Below are 15,360 nucleotides of genomic sequence, written 5' to 3' on the forward strand. Positions count from 1 at the left end.
ATCTATTCTCAACTGCATTCCCAAAAGCAGAACTTGATCCATTAACAGATTTTTAAGATATTGATGCTTATTTCCTCCAGATTTGATGAAACCAAAGCCTCAGATTAGTTTTCTGATCTTTTTTGAAGCTCTGAATGTGAATAATGTGGGATTATCAGGTGTAAACATACACAACTGAGTTCTGTAATGTTCAAACTCTAAGCAGCAGGTTGCAGTTTTCTCATCAAAACAAATAAAAAACTGCTATCAATGTTGTTCTGTAGTACAAACATATACAGGGGATTTGTTATTTCTGACATGAGACTTTTAAACGTCTGTACAATAATTGGAAAATCACCTAAAGAACGAAAACTAAGGAATGTGTAGCACTTTTAAAGAACATAAATAAAATTTACAAACATGTTTGTAAAGCACCAATATTTCAGTAAAACAAATTGCTTGACTGTTTTATTAACAAAATAAACTACATTTGATTGCTCCTGGAGTCAAAAACCTGTAAGCAGCGATCATAGAAAGATGGGCTACTGGAAACATTCAAAATTCCAATGACGTTTACAAGTACTTTGTACAAAAAGTCCTTTTAAAGATGTTCCGTATGTTGCAAAAAATAAAGCTTTCTCCACAAGGCAGAAGCATTTGCATTTCAAAAGCAGTCTACTAGAGTCATTTGCGCCTATATGGGGAATCGCCCCTGTGCTTTCGCCTGCCCTCATCTCTCCTTGACTCTTTAAACTGGTCTGGATATTGCCTGGGCTCATCCATCCTGGGATTGGGATAGTTACGTGGTCTCTCTCTAGACTTTGATCTGTCTTTCCTCCGTCTGTGGAGTTCACCATCCTTATCATGGCGACTGTCCCTCCCTTCGTTATCAGAAAAAGAATTCTGCCTTTCGGCCCTCTTCTTCTTAGATTGGCTACTTTTGCTTTCCGAAGGAGTTTTTCTTTCCTGATCCCTGTCCTTTCCACCGCAGTAGCTGTTCCTGTCAGCGGAATAATCTCTGTCATGGGAGAGTTTCTGTGGTGCATCATCTCTCCGACTTAAGTCTCTTGAATTCCTGTCAGCATTCCTCTCAGCACCGTTTTCCCTCTCAGGCTGCCTCTTCTCTTTTTTCCTGTCAAGCTGTTTCTTTCGACTTCCTTGCTTTCTCTTGGCGTCTCTGTCTGATGCTTTCTTCTTCTGTGACTTCCTTTTTCTCACATCTGAAAGGATCATAAACAGAATTTACCCTTTTAGGTTAATATATTCGCATTCCTTTATTTGCACATCAAAATATATTGGCTTCATTTAAAGAACCTACAGCAGGCTTCCTCAACCTTGGCCCTCCAGATGTTTTGAGACTACAATTCTCATCATCCCTGACCACTGGTCCTGCTAGCTACGGATCATGGGAGTTGTAGGCCAAAACATCTGGAGGGCTGCAGTTTGGGGATGCCTGGGCAAGACCTTCAGCAGACGCTGCAAGAGCCCATAGGGGATGTATGTGTGAAACAGCCTTTAGGTCAAGGGCTACAGATCATGGGAGTTGTAGGCCAAAAACATCTGGAGGGCCGAGGCGGAGGAAGCCTGACCTACAGTAAAGTGAAGGACAACCAATTCCCAACTGCAACAAAGACATTTAAGCCATTCCGGGAGGGGTGTGTGTGTCTCTCAACTCTCTGGAGCAAATTGAGCTGCAGACAGGAGGGAAATAAACCTAAATAGACAATAAGGAATATTTTCTTTTCAGGCAGTGAGACCTTTCGATCCAAGCTACCAGAAGTTTTACAGCTACTTTGACAATCATATTATCAAGTTGTGTTCTGGGTACTGAGCTTGAGTTAGTAACTGTGGATGTGTCCATTTCCTTCTCTTTGCTGAAGGTTTTTCCAAAACTTGTGGGAGATATTTAGCTTGCTCTGTTATCCGGACAACGACCCAGAGAAAAAGAAAACTATGTAATGTCAACATTGCTCATACTATTTCCTACAGACTTCATTAGATTTTAAAAGTCAGGAAAAACAGTTCAATTCAGCTCCATTTTACTTTCCTCTCAAAATCCAGAGGGCCAAATAATTTAGACTACTTAAAAGTCATTTTATTCCCCATCTGCGTACTCAAGGTAACCTCCGTGCTGCAACAAGAGTGCTTGCATGTGCCCTAAACTAATGGATGTGCATGCAGTTCTTTGTACTATTTTAAGAATTTCCAACTAGAAATTGGGACTTAAATTATGAGCTGCCAAGGTATATTCACCATCAGCAATAATATGTAAACAGACTCGCTGTTGGGATGAAAAGATGACTACACAGCACATCACTGAACACTGACCGTACTTCTTCCTACTGCATGTATTGTTCAACATGCTGACCAGATTAGTCTTCCTGTCTTTAGATAACAAGGAATTGGCTGATCATTCTTGTGGCAAAAAAAGCCCTCCTTGAAGTGGACAGTTATGCCAAAATGTTTGGCCACCTGCCTTTGGAGGGTCTGGAGTGGGGGAAAGGGGGAGCAGAAACGTCTCCTTATATGAGCAGAAAGAGTCTCACAATACTTTGGATCAAAACCACCATGCCTCATATACATTGCCTCTATGGTCCTTGCAACGAAGCAGTAAGGTATTGTTATCTCCTTATCAGAGATATAACTTGTCTAGAATCACCCAGTGACAAAGCGAGGTGTGAACTGGGCTTCCTCCGCATGTTCTTAACTTCTATGCTATACCAATAAAATGAGCACTTCCTGACCATAATGCCCCCAACACAGCAGCCTTTATGCTGTGTTGTGATATGATTAATTAAGTTGTCAGTAAATGTCCCATGGTCTGACTGTTAACTGAAAGTTGCAATGAAGTTTCAAAATGGTGATGATCCTTCAGATGATTTATTTTCAGTCGCCTGACCTCTCAAATAGAAGTCTTCACTTTTCCCTTGGTTGTAGGACTGTAAGTTAATTTTAGTGCAGTTTTCTCCCTGCCCACCCAACCTTATGCTGGAGTGCAAATTTAACATGCTGGGCATTTTGAGAAGTAATTCAATGTGGTTTGGAGACACTGGGATTTTAAAGGAGATACATTAATGAAAGCCCAATGGAAGGCATTTGTATAAAGACCTGAATTCCCCTTTACAAAAAGATACAGTGGAGTAAAATCAATATAGCTTTAGCACAATAGTCAAGTTTTATTGTAGTATCTTCTTGAGTTTTCTGGTACAACCCTGAGGTCTAAATGTTGCTGAAAACAAAGTCTCGACTCCCAGTACGTCTGCTAGATAGACATTCAAGCATTCTAGATATTTTCTGCCAGACATTCTGGAAGGACTCCTCTAAAATAATGCAACGTCTTCACTGTTGCAGAATTACACGAAGATAAAAAAGTACAATTTGAACAGCAGCAAACTACCGGTACTAGCCTGAAGTTCTCTTCAGAAAACTTTGCAAGTAAAATAGAAGCTGACTCTCGCATCAAACAGTCTAAGTACCCTTGGCTTTTCATCATTTTGGCAATCTTTCTGCTTGTGGTGTACAAAAAAAAGAATGAAATCCTGACAATTCAGAGCATACCGCTGAGACTATCAAATCATTTCATTTGGGTATCTTTTTTTCTCCGATGGGAAAAAGGATAAAACATTAGAATGGAACGTATTAAATTAAAACCGAACAGCAAAAAAAAAGCAAGCCCTGCGCACTCTAGCAGAATCCGTTAATTTGTCACCAAGGACCTCCCTGGTTCCCATCTTGCTGCAGCTGTCTATGCAGGAGCCATCTGGCTCTCTGCTGAAATGCCACTTCCCTGACCCTGCTTCCATTCTGCCTTACTTTACTGCTCTGGTGTTACTGATGAGTTGCCTGGTAATAGCAATAAAAAGCAAACGCTGCAAATTACAGAGGGCTGCTTTTCATGCATTCATAACCTATACTGGGTTTTTGTGAATCAGAAGACTTCTGCTCTTAAAACCCACCGATAAATCTAATTTATTTTAAGTCAGCATGCTTCTTGCCTGCATAAGCTCATGCTGGGCGATCATCTGCTCTCACAGCTAACTGCGTGTGTGATCCAGACTGGGCTAGCAGGCATTATTGGGCTTAATAAGGTTCAATTATATAATTCATCTCAACTAGTTGGAATGAAAAGTCAGTAGAAATACTTGCTCAAAAATACTAATTATAGAATGGAAGTTACTAGATATACTGTGCTGTCAGCAAAGGTACCTTGGACCCAGAAAGAAAAACACAATACAAGCTGTTTTACGTTCAGTCATAATAATGGTAGAATGCTACCATAAATATTTTCTGCTTCAGATGCATGTATCTGGCACACACATACACAGCAACAGAGAAAGACCTGCTTATTGTTTTTTTTAATTGACAAAACAGGCGGAGAAAATAACTTGTTTACACATCGGCACTGCCTAAGGTCGGGAGAGAGAAATTAAAGGTGACCCTTTAACTCCAAACACACTGTTGTCCACATTGATAGTTCAGTATCTCACTGCTGAACAGCTTGAAGTGAGTTCTTCTGCGTAACTATGATACGATGACCATGCTATAGGCTTGTTTGGCTGCCTATTACAAGGCACGACATGAGCCATTCTAATTACCCAGGTGCTCACATTTCGAAACCTTCGATTGTGCAAACAAGTCAGATCCGGTTTTTCTGCAGACTAGCCACTCAAACAAGTATGCTAAAGCTGCAATTCCAAACACACTTACTAGTGACTATGACCCATTTAAACACAGCAGGACTTACTCTAAGTAAATAGGCACAGGGGACATGTTGCCCAGGAAGGTGAATGTATTTTCAAATTAGCTTCTATCGGCCATTGTTGGGGAAGGGGGTTTGCCACCACAACTTTCACACTGGGCAGATAATTTGTCTGAAAGCACACCCCAATGGTGAAAACTTGGCTTGTAACCAATGGTGTTGCTCCTCTGACGGAAAGAAAGCAGAATAGGGGAGATAATCTCCAGAGAAGATTTGGGAGGCGAGCAAAGAGGAACTGGCCAAAATCGCTTCCTTCCCTGTGTTGCTGATATATTCCTTTGGATACACCCTGGGATAAAATTGTTTTTCCAAACAAGAAAAGGGCTAGTTTTCAATATTTATTTATTTCTTTTTACAATGTATCCTTTTCACTTTCAAGCTAACAACTCCATGTGTAAATAATTATGAAAATAATACATCATAAATCAGTCTCCCAACAAGGTGACCTGACTTACTGAAATCACATGGGGCTGTGGTTGAAATGCAAACATTGTATTTGCATTTGTTTTGAAATAAAATATCTAACATTATCCAGATAGTCTGGGAAAGATTTATGCCTGCCATTTTCAGGCTGACAATGCATTGTTGAAAAGACTCCTGCAAGTTTCAAACACCTAAAATCAACAGCACACAGGAACCAATAAATGAGTAAATAGACGCTGCTATTTTCCCCCTTAGTTAATGTGCACCAGGGCATGCAGAGTAAATATTAAAAAAAGGTGGAACTGAGTACCAGAGTCACTGCTGCGCTCGCTGTCAGATGATGATTCACTTTCACTGGAGGACTCTGAACTGCTGCTGCTGCTGCTGCTGCTGTCGCTACTGTTATCCTCTGAACCGGACGAATCAGATTCTGAAGATGAAGACGAATCTGATGACTCCACATCTTGCTTCTGCGTCATGATAATTTTTGGTGCATTCTTCAGATGTTCACGTAGCTCATCGCTAGTTAAAACACATTTAGCACGTTATAATTTAATTGGCTGGTGCGAAGGCCAAGCATTACTTCTCTCAGCTGTGTGTCTCAAATGTGAACTCATTTGTTTGTTTGTTTTTGCTTCACAAAACTGACCCAAGTACCACTGAGCCAGTCGCTGTCTGCAAAGTCCTACCCTCTGTTTTCTGCTCTGCGAAGCCCCATCCCACTTTCTGTTTCTTGTTGAGATGGTGGCATACGATACCGGGGTGTGGACTGGACTGTATGACACCTGCCGCTGATTTGTCCTGCAGACATGGTCTGCAGATATGGACTGAGAACACTCCCCACCCTCCATCCAGCACTCCTAGATGTCCACGTGTGTTTGAAAAGGACCTGGGCAGGTAGAGCCAGTTACACTGGCGATTTCCACACCCACCCACCCCGGGGATTGCCTACGATATCAAATGCACAATCTGGTCTTACGCACATTGGATTTTACACATGCTGAACAATGTGCCTCTGTGAGGACATCAAAGGCAGGGAAGGCAGAGAAGAAGTTTGTTATCTACCTAGCATGTAGCATCTCGCTGTTAACACCTGACTGCTTTTATTGTGTAACAAAATGGATTTCCTTACGTCAGTCCTCCAAGACCAATCGAAGTGAAGAAATTGATGGCGAATCTAGTATTTCTTGGGTTATCCCGAGGTAGCAAACCTTCAAAGAATGGCTGCAGAGTTCTGTTAAAGATGAAACATGGCATCAATACTTTAAAATGCTGGATAGCTGCAATCTAAAAATATACATTCAATTTTGATCCAGAGATGATTTGGAAATGTCGTTTAAAAAATATTCTTAGCTACTTTGATTCTGAAGGAAGCAAAAACAGGATGGTTCTATTTATGCAGCAGTACATAGACAGATACAATCTATGACCCTTTTAAAATGTAAATATATATTAAACTGATTTAAGGCAACTAGGTCCCTAGACAACTGTCCCTCATATCAAACATAAAACAATTAGGGATAATAAATGTTAATTTTGTAAGTCCAAAAATAATGGGCCTCGATCAATATATTTCTCTTTACTACACTAAGTAATGCCAAGCTAGCCAATAGATCAGCTCTGTCCAAAAGGAACAGGTGTTTTGTGATTAAACATTTGCTTTCAAAATCAATATTGCACAGAAGCAAGGCTACCTCTAATTTACCATGTACCTAAACAAGTCTTAAAATCTTTGACAGTTGCTCTAATTTGAAAATTGCTATGAAGATATATATATATATTTACTGCCAAATGCTTGGGATTGGGGAAGTTGCCCATGTTTTCCCCCCAAACACTGAAACAAAACATGCATTTAAACATTCTGAAATTAAGAATGATATTCATCTACCAGTCTTAAGACAGTACTGGTCAATAATGCAAGAATTGTTAGTATCTACCCATTTTGCTCAATCAAAACTCCTCTGCATTTTTCAACTGTCCACATTTCTACACTAGCATATGTTAGCTCTTCATTTTATTTTGCATTTCATTCTTTGGGACCAACACAGCAACAAGATGGTTAGATTCATCATGATTTACAACCTTTTAAAAAGATGCTTCCGTAAAAAAGTGTTTTGCCAGGAGTTTAATGAAAGGTTTGGAACATGTGTTACCATGAACGTATGAAGTGAAGGTTACAGATGGGGGAAAAACAAAAACAAAATGCCAACTAACAGTAGATGGTCTGGCAGTGGGAGGGGGAAAATGAGGTAGATGAAGTGATGGCTATTGTGCTTCTCCAGGATGTTGATGTGTTGTTTTTTGACACAAAATCAGTGGTAAATGCCTGGCATTTGTGAGGTAATTAAGGATGAGGCTAGTCTAGTAATTACGGTCTGGTCATGGATATGGTTGAGCCAGAATCTAGATTCCACTGAAATAATGATGGCTTGGAGAATGTGTGGTTCTCTCTTGGGGTAGTATTTGGAGTCTGGGTTCCACCTGGTTTTGGGAGGGTGTTAGGAATTTTTTAGCATGTGTTAGGTTTTTTACCTGTCTTGTTTTTAAGGAGGCGGTTTCCACATTTCACTCTACTTCCCTATGTCTGTCTTATGTCATACTAAAGAATATTACACCCTGCCCATTTTCTGATGAACACAAGTATTTTATGAGTCTCAAAAACAAAGCCAAGCCATGGACCTCCTGCTTTTGAAAACTTTGATAACTCTAGGGTAGTTACCTCTGCAAAGCAATCTTTTGAACAAAATGTGGGGTAGCCCCTGATATGCAAAGGATTTTAGGTATACTAAAAAAACACAGATCATAAATCTGTGATATCACCATGCAAAAATTTAGTTGGGGGGGAGGCAAGGGATGGGGCCACAGACCCTCTGGGTGCATTCTGCGGACCCCCCAGGGGTCCCCAGACCCCTAATTGGGAACCACTGCTTTAGGGCTCTACAAATGAATTTGAGACCCTTAAGCAGGCATGGTGGTGTAAGGGCTGCCCGTGCAAGCTGTTAAACACCAGTGTTATGTGGTGGCAACAGCCTGACTTTTGTCGACACTACAGCCTCAGCATTTTGTGCCAACCAGAGCTTCCCAATCAGTCCCAAGGGTAGTCCCACCTAGAGTGCCTTGCAGGAATCAAGTCTTCAGGTCACCAATGAATCAACCGGCTTCAAAGGATTACAGTGAACAAGGCTTGCTCACATCAAGACACTGTAAAACTAGCTTGCAGTGTGAAGAAGCTTCTACTTACTCATCTTTCAATCTTGCATTAAGATTCGGAAGCCCCATGTATTCACTGAGTCCCTGGAAGAAGATTTTAACAAAAATCCTACTGGAGGATGTTGTAGTTTCTTCGCTTAGCGTTATGCATTCAAGCACCTACAAGTCGGAAGTTAATAGTGGGTTAATAATAAACATCCTCTTCCCCCCGCCTTAAAACAATCCAATTTATTATTTGTTCCCCAAAGAGCAAGTTCTAGACTTTGCTCCAGCTGACAGAGACAACTCTGGCCTTTTCTTCCCTCCACTTGTGACCTCATAGCACCAGCCCCTACATGGTTCTGGAACGCTGGGGGACAGTGAGGAAAGTGGCAGGGGGAGTTGGGAAGCTTCCTAGTGGGATTCCTCCAGATTAGTAGCTTCATCTGGACAAGAGGCATCTATCTGCCGAGAGACAACGATGCCTGGATCCAGCATGCATGTGTGCATGGTCTTTCTTTTAAATAACAAATTCCTACCAACTTCAGATGACTTAGAAGCTGCCATCACATAGCTTTGACACTTTCCCTTCATTTAACATCCGGTCTCAATTACAAACAGTTTATCTGAACTTTCTCCTGAAATGAGGCTTCAAAGCTCTCACCTGTCAGTGCCCAAACAAACCTGGCGCTCAGCTCAGGGTATGGCTTTTGGCAGATCCCACCTACATTTTTTAAGTGTTGGAAGACAAATCAATTTTGCCTTTTCAGAAAGCAAATTAACAACTCATGCCTAGAAACACTGTCTACTCACGCTCCACGGAAGTGAATCCGTATATAAAAGATGCGCAAACATCTTGGCAACGTTCCTCAACTTGTTTGTTTCCAGCCGGTGTATCGTGTCATACTGCTCTTTGAAAATAGCTTCAAATGCTTCCATGTATTCTTTTTTCAACATGCAGAAGCGCTGAAAATGCAGGACACAGGTGGGGGGGGAAGAGTTTAGAAACTGAATATGGAAGTATGGCGGACGAAAACGGGAAAACAATGAAGAGATTGTATATTAATTTTCAAATGCTGGCTTGGATCCTAAAGCTCCTTGGGGGGCAAAACAAAGACACTTCTGCCCCATGTTTGGGGTGGGGCTTTGCAAGGTTACGGGGAAAACGAATGAATGGGAAAGCCAGTAAATTGCAGGTGGGCAGCAGTGCCTTCCTTTCAAGCAGCAAGGGGGGAGCCTCAGGCATAAGACCTAATGCGCTGCTGTCTTCCACGCTTCTCTATTCAGAGAAAACACTTCAAACTCCTATAGAAATAGTGCTGAAAAAATGGCTTGGATCCTAACTTCCTTTCTATGGATGGCACAGAATTCCACACTAGTTAAAGATGAGCTTCTTACAGCTTTGTAAACTCCTCCAAATAAGAATCAGGTTTTGATTTTTAAAATGCTTCAAAGCTCACGGTTGCTAAGGGAAGGCTTGAAAACAATGGAGAAAACCTTAACGGTAATCCAGTTCAGGGCAGTCTCTAGGTCTTTTTTTGCAGCCCTCAGCAACATTGGACACCTGCCCCAGCCCTCCCAACTCCTTCCCCAAAGCCTAGTTAGCACTTTCCCAGCTTTGGAAAGGCAGTGGGAGGACCCTGGGACTCTGTCGAGCCCTCAGGCCTCCTCCCCAAAGCCGGTGCCTTGCTTAGTTGACTTCGGGAACACAGCAGAAGGGGTGGGGCATCAAAGTTTGGGCTCACTCCCCCCTCCTAGCACAGCAAAGCAGTGTGTGGCCCATCGGTTCTGTGTTGAAGTGGTCTTGCCGCCACTTCATAGGAAAAGTTGGACTGCCCTGATCTAGTTCAACTCTCTGGAAACCAATGTCAACTTAGCCGGCCTGACTCGGAAACAAAAAAGAAAAAAATTGCAACACATCATGGCCAGCTTTTAAATCATGTGATTTCCCAACTAATCCTGAAAGGAAATGTGTTCCTGGACTATCTGGCATAACAAAACACTTCTGCTTAACTAACCTTGTCCTGCTAGATTTCAATAAAAGGTTGTGTATGAATGGTGCCAATCTACCAGATTTATGCAGTCTGTTCTATGGGATGAACATGCTTATATAAGGATTGAGCTGCATACTCTTGATTCAGTGCTTGATGCGTGAGCAGACTCTAGCCTGAGCCGAGGTGAAATTCAGTGATATCCAAGTTCTTCTGCCTGTGATATTTGATCTATGATGGCTCAACCTTGCATTCTGCAAATGCTGAAACTGCATTTGTAAACCAGCCCTTTTTGCAGGATGCTGAATGGGATGTTTGTGCATTAGGTGTGCCATCTACGAAGCAAGCAACTCACCCCAGCCAGTAAACCAAAGAATTTCTCGTATGTTCTCTGTTGAGCGCAACAGTCAAGGATCATGTTGCACAATTCTTTCTGTTGGGAGGAGGAAAAACTCATAAAATCCTATGTATCAACTGAAATTAATTACAGTACTTATCTTTTTTTAAAAAAAACCCCACAATAATATTGCCGCAAACACACGGAAAATAGTAAGCCAGAGATTTATTTGCACACCAAATAAAAGTGTGAAATACATTAGAAACAAATTATAGGTTAGAAAACGCTACGGGATTCAATAATGGCAATTCTACGTACATCAACCTACTCTGACTTACTTTCAGAACAGGATTTTTAAAAGGGATTTTTTCCAAAAAAAAAATCTAATCTTCCACTAGTAAAGGATTACGACCTAGCCTTTTTATTCTTTTTGCTACAATATAGCGTACTGAAACATTTCTCTTCAACACACTGTGTTGACAGAACACAAGCCAGTTTTACAGTTACTCCATATTAAACAAGACCAAAACCAAAAATATATTCAGAAAGACTGTTGCTTTGTGGTGGTGGAGAGGGCAAACTAATCCGTCTCTTAAAAGCTATCTTTTCTAATATATGCCATTAGTTTAATATATCAGGGCGCATATTAACTTTCTTACATTGTTTTATTATAGTAATGTTGCAGTCAATCAGTTTTCATACAATAAAACAGGGCAAAGTGCTGATGCTGTTACTGGTGGAATCAGCATGACTTGCAGAACAAATTGCTTTCTGCTCTCTTAACTGCAGTTACAACGTTTTAATATCCCCTGTGGGTTAAAGTAATTAAATATTTTAACATTTTAATTAAATATTACAATGATTCTTAGCAGAGTATCTCCAGTAGCCACGCGCAGGAAAACAAATTTGCCTATAAAGACACTCCTGTTTCCGCCTTCCGAAAGGAGGAGAGGCTGGGACCAAAGGGCTCGTCTTCAATATTAAATGTTAACATGTTTTTTATTATTGTATATGATGATGGAAAGCAGGGATTCGGTGGCAGCTTCAAAGCTGAATAGTAACATTTGTTTCACTCGCTCAACTCTTTCGGCAGATCCTGTATAGCAGGGGTCCTCAAACTTTTTCAGCGGGGGGGGGGGGGGCAGACTATATTTTGGAAAAAAAAATTGAACGAGAGACGATGAGCGGCGCGCGAAAGCCCAGCCCCCTTCCTCCTCTAGGCAGGGTGGGGAGAAGCCAGGAGGAGGGAGGGAGGAGGTGCAGAGGCGTAGGAAGGGAGGGGCAAGGGGGGGCGCTCCGCCCCGGGCAGTGTGATCCCGAGGGTGCCATGGCGGCCTCCCCTGCCTGCGCTAGGAGCCACGCCCCCAGAATGCGCGCCACGCCCCTACGGGCGGTGCACCATGCCCTCAGAATGCGTGCCAGCCACGCCCCCGCCTGCTCTCTGCCCCTGGTGCCGGAGAATGAAGCTCTGCCAGTGAGGAGGTGCTGCCACCGCTGTATGAGGGAAAGAACGCACACACTGGCGATCCATGTAGCGATTCCCGGACTGTCAGTGGGCTACATTTAGAAGGCAATTGGGCCTGATCCGGCCCAAGGGCCTTAGTTTGCCGACCCATGCTGTATAGGCTTTGCAAAGACACTGGCAAGGCAAACTGCTTTATAAACAAACAAACAACAACAACGAGGTACGCTAAATTTGACACTCGGTATAAACAAAGCATGCACTAGCCTTGTGCTAGTCATGTGCATGGGACAAAGAGTTGTTCACCAAAGTCCTGATCTCTGACCACTATAAGCCCAAACAAGGCCTCGCTCTGAGGCTTCTTAGATTTCAACAGATATTGTGCAGGACAAATGAACAAAAGATAAACGAAAGATGAGATTTTAGAGCAGTGTTTTCTAAACATGGGTCTCCAGCTGTTTTTGGAATACAACTCCCATCATCCTTAGCTGGCAAGACCAGCGGTCAGGAATGGTAGGAACTGGAGTGTCCAAAAGCAGGTGGAGACCCAAGTTTGGGAAACACTGTTTTAGAGCCTGATGAATTCTGAGCCAGGACAAATCCCGGTGCTTGCATGGTGCACAATATATTGGTTACTGATCAATGGCCAGGCTTCCCATGCAAGAAGGGCAGGGACTGCTCGTGCCTTATGGTGAAGATACCCAAAGCTTTAGGGGGTTCTCTCCTGCTGTTTCTAAAATTAATAACTGACCAGTAATCTATTAATTGGGACACAGGTGGCGCTGTGGTCTAAACCACTAAGCGTAGGGGCTTGCCAATCAGAAGGTCAGTGGTTCGAATCCCCGCAATGGGGTGAGCTCCTGTTACTCGGTCTCAGCTCCTGCCCACCTAGCAGTTTGAAAGCACATCAAAGTGCAAGTAGATAAATCAGTGGGAAGATACCTTCCAGCGGGAAGGTAAACGGCGTTTCCGTGCGCTGCTCTGGTTCGCTAGAAGCGGCTTAGTCATGCTGGCCACATGACCCGGGAGCTGTCTGCGGACAAACGCCGGCTCCCTCGGCCTATAGAGCGAGATGAGCGCCACAACCCCAGAGTCATCTGCGACTGCACATAACTGTCGGGGGTACCTTTACCTTTAACTTAGCCAGCTATATTCCCTCCCCCCTTAGGAAGACCCGCCAAAGATCATCTAGTTCAACCCCCTGCAATGCAGGAATCTCAACTAAAGAATCCATGACAGATGGCCATCCAACCTCTGCTTAAAGGCCGAGCACAGTGTTTATCCCAGCTGGACAACTAAAAAAGAACTATCAATAAAATAACAGTCTTGTGGCACCTTAAAACATACAGTGGTGCCTCGACTTACGAAGGCGATCTGTTCCGCGGCACTCTTCGTAAGTCGAAGCTTTTGGTTGTCGAAGCGTCCATTGCGCGCAAGCGCAAAGCACGATTTTGCGCTTTGCGCAGACCGCGCTCGCCGATTCTGCACAGGCGCAGAACATGCGCGCAGCGAAAAGACTTCCGGGTTTGCCGACTTCATAAGTCGAAACCTTTGGAAGTCGAGGTACCACTGTAATTATAAGTAAATATAAATGTCTTGATTTCTTTAGGTGCCGCAAGATTCTTTCATTGTTGCCATTTTTTTCTGCAAAAGATCAACACATCTCAAGGCAGTTGAGGCAGAAACAGGTAACAAAGTTGCAAATTCCGAAGAGCGAGGGCAGAAGATGCAGAGCATTTTACAACTGCAGATCTTTTGCCATTTCTAAATTCTGCCTCTCAAGTTTTAATCCAAAGTCACTACCACCTGCTTCTATTTACCCCGAAGGCTTTTTACCACCAGATCGCTTCTCTCTCTCTCGGCATCAAGGATGTTCCTCAGATGAAAGCAGACAAAATTGTCAAAGGCAATCTTCTAACAGCATCTGGTTCCTTGGCAAAGTTTGCAGGCAATCGTGTTGGCTCCCTCTGATCTGCTTAGTTCTGCTGACCATTTTCTTACTGTGTGTGTGTGTGTGTGTGTGTGTGTGTGTGTGTATATATATATATATATATATATATATAATTATTATTTTAAAGCATTTCCCTTCTCTCTCCGCCTTTGATTCTCCATTCTACACTAATTGGTGCAAAACAACCACTCTGCCAACCCCCTTCCCTGCACTTGCTAATCAGACTTAACATTTTTAGCAATTCACCGAGAAGGAACTTTTCTTAATCTATTTAATTTGTAGGGTCAGCGGTGATGAGATGCAGTTGTGTAAGAGTATTTTATGTAAAAAAGTAAAATGTATAAAAGTAAAGCTTAGGCAGAATCATCATGGCACAATCTTATATCACAGTATGCCTAGTCACGTATGTTTGCAAAGCAAAAGGCTGGAATGATTTAAGTTGATCAGACTTGACTCTAGATTAAAAGACCTGTTTTCTCTGTGCTGCCATGGCCTGGGGCTACCAGGATAGCTCTAATGCACAGATGGCCCTTTCAATTGTGGAAGAGTGATCACAGTCCCTCATCTTTAAAACAAACTCCGTTTTTTATATTAATGCTGTATTGAATAGTCTATGTTCTATCGGTACAGCGGGGGGAGGGGGAGGAAGCTAAAATAAAATAAATTGGGGCAAGGTGCAGCTGTTAGGGGGAGACATTCATAGAATCATAGAATCATAGGGTTGGAAGAGACCACAAGGGCCATCCAGTCCAACCCCCTGCCGAGCAGGAAACACCATCAAAGCATTCTTGACATATGCCTGTCAAGCCTCTGCTTAAAGACCTCCAAAGAAGGAGACTCCACCACACTCCTTGGTAGCAAATTCCACTGTCGAGCAGCTCTTACTGTCAGGACGTTCTTCCTAATGTTTAGGTGGAATCTTCTTTCTTGTAGTTTGAATCCATTGCTCCGTGTCCGCTTCTCTGGAGCAGCAGAAAACAACCTTTCTCCCTCCTCTATATGACATCCTTTTAAATATTTGAACATGGCTATCATATCACCCCTTAACCTTCTCTTCTCCAGGCTAAACATACCCAGCTCCCTAAGACGTTCCTCATAAGGCATCGTTTCCAGGCCTTTGACCATTTTGGTTGCCCTCCTCTGGACACGTTCCAGTTTGTCAGTATCCTTCTTGAACTGTGGTGCCCAGAACTGGACACAGTATTCCAGGTGAGGTCTGACCAGAGCGGAATACAGTGGTACTATTACGGTACTTCCCTTGATCTAGAT

At 42.7% G+C, this 15,360-nt stretch overlaps 1 protein-coding gene across 2 annotated transcripts in view; it reads right to left on the bottom strand.

Moving 5' to 3' along the window:
- Positions 1-419: 419 nt before the first annotated feature.
- CWC22 (CWC22 spliceosome associated protein) overlaps positions 420-15,360 on the bottom strand; it is a 34,031-nt gene continuing 19,090 nt past the window's right edge. For both annotated transcript variants that reach the window (XM_035133810.3, XM_088660396.1), the window contains exons 15-20: positions 10,697-10,774; positions 9,164-9,316; positions 8,403-8,530; positions 6,294-6,395; positions 5,472-5,683; positions 420-1,199 (exon numbers count right to left, since the gene is read on the bottom strand). In XM_035133810.3, the coding sequence (XP_034989701.3) occupies positions 664-1,199; positions 5,472-5,683; positions 6,294-6,395; positions 8,403-8,530; positions 9,164-9,316; positions 10,697-10,774 (1,209 nt within the window). In that variant the 3' untranslated portion in view covers positions 420-663. The remainder of the gene's footprint in view (positions 1,200-5,471; positions 5,684-6,293; positions 6,396-8,402; positions 8,531-9,163; positions 9,317-10,696; positions 10,775-15,360) is intronic.

This window comes from Zootoca vivipara, chromosome 1 (assembly GCF_965207765.1).
Source record: "Zootoca vivipara chromosome 1, rZooViv2.hap1.1, whole genome shotgun sequence".
In the NCBI taxonomy this organism is placed as follows: domain Eukaryota; kingdom Metazoa; phylum Chordata; class Lepidosauria; order Squamata; family Lacertidae; genus Zootoca; species Zootoca vivipara.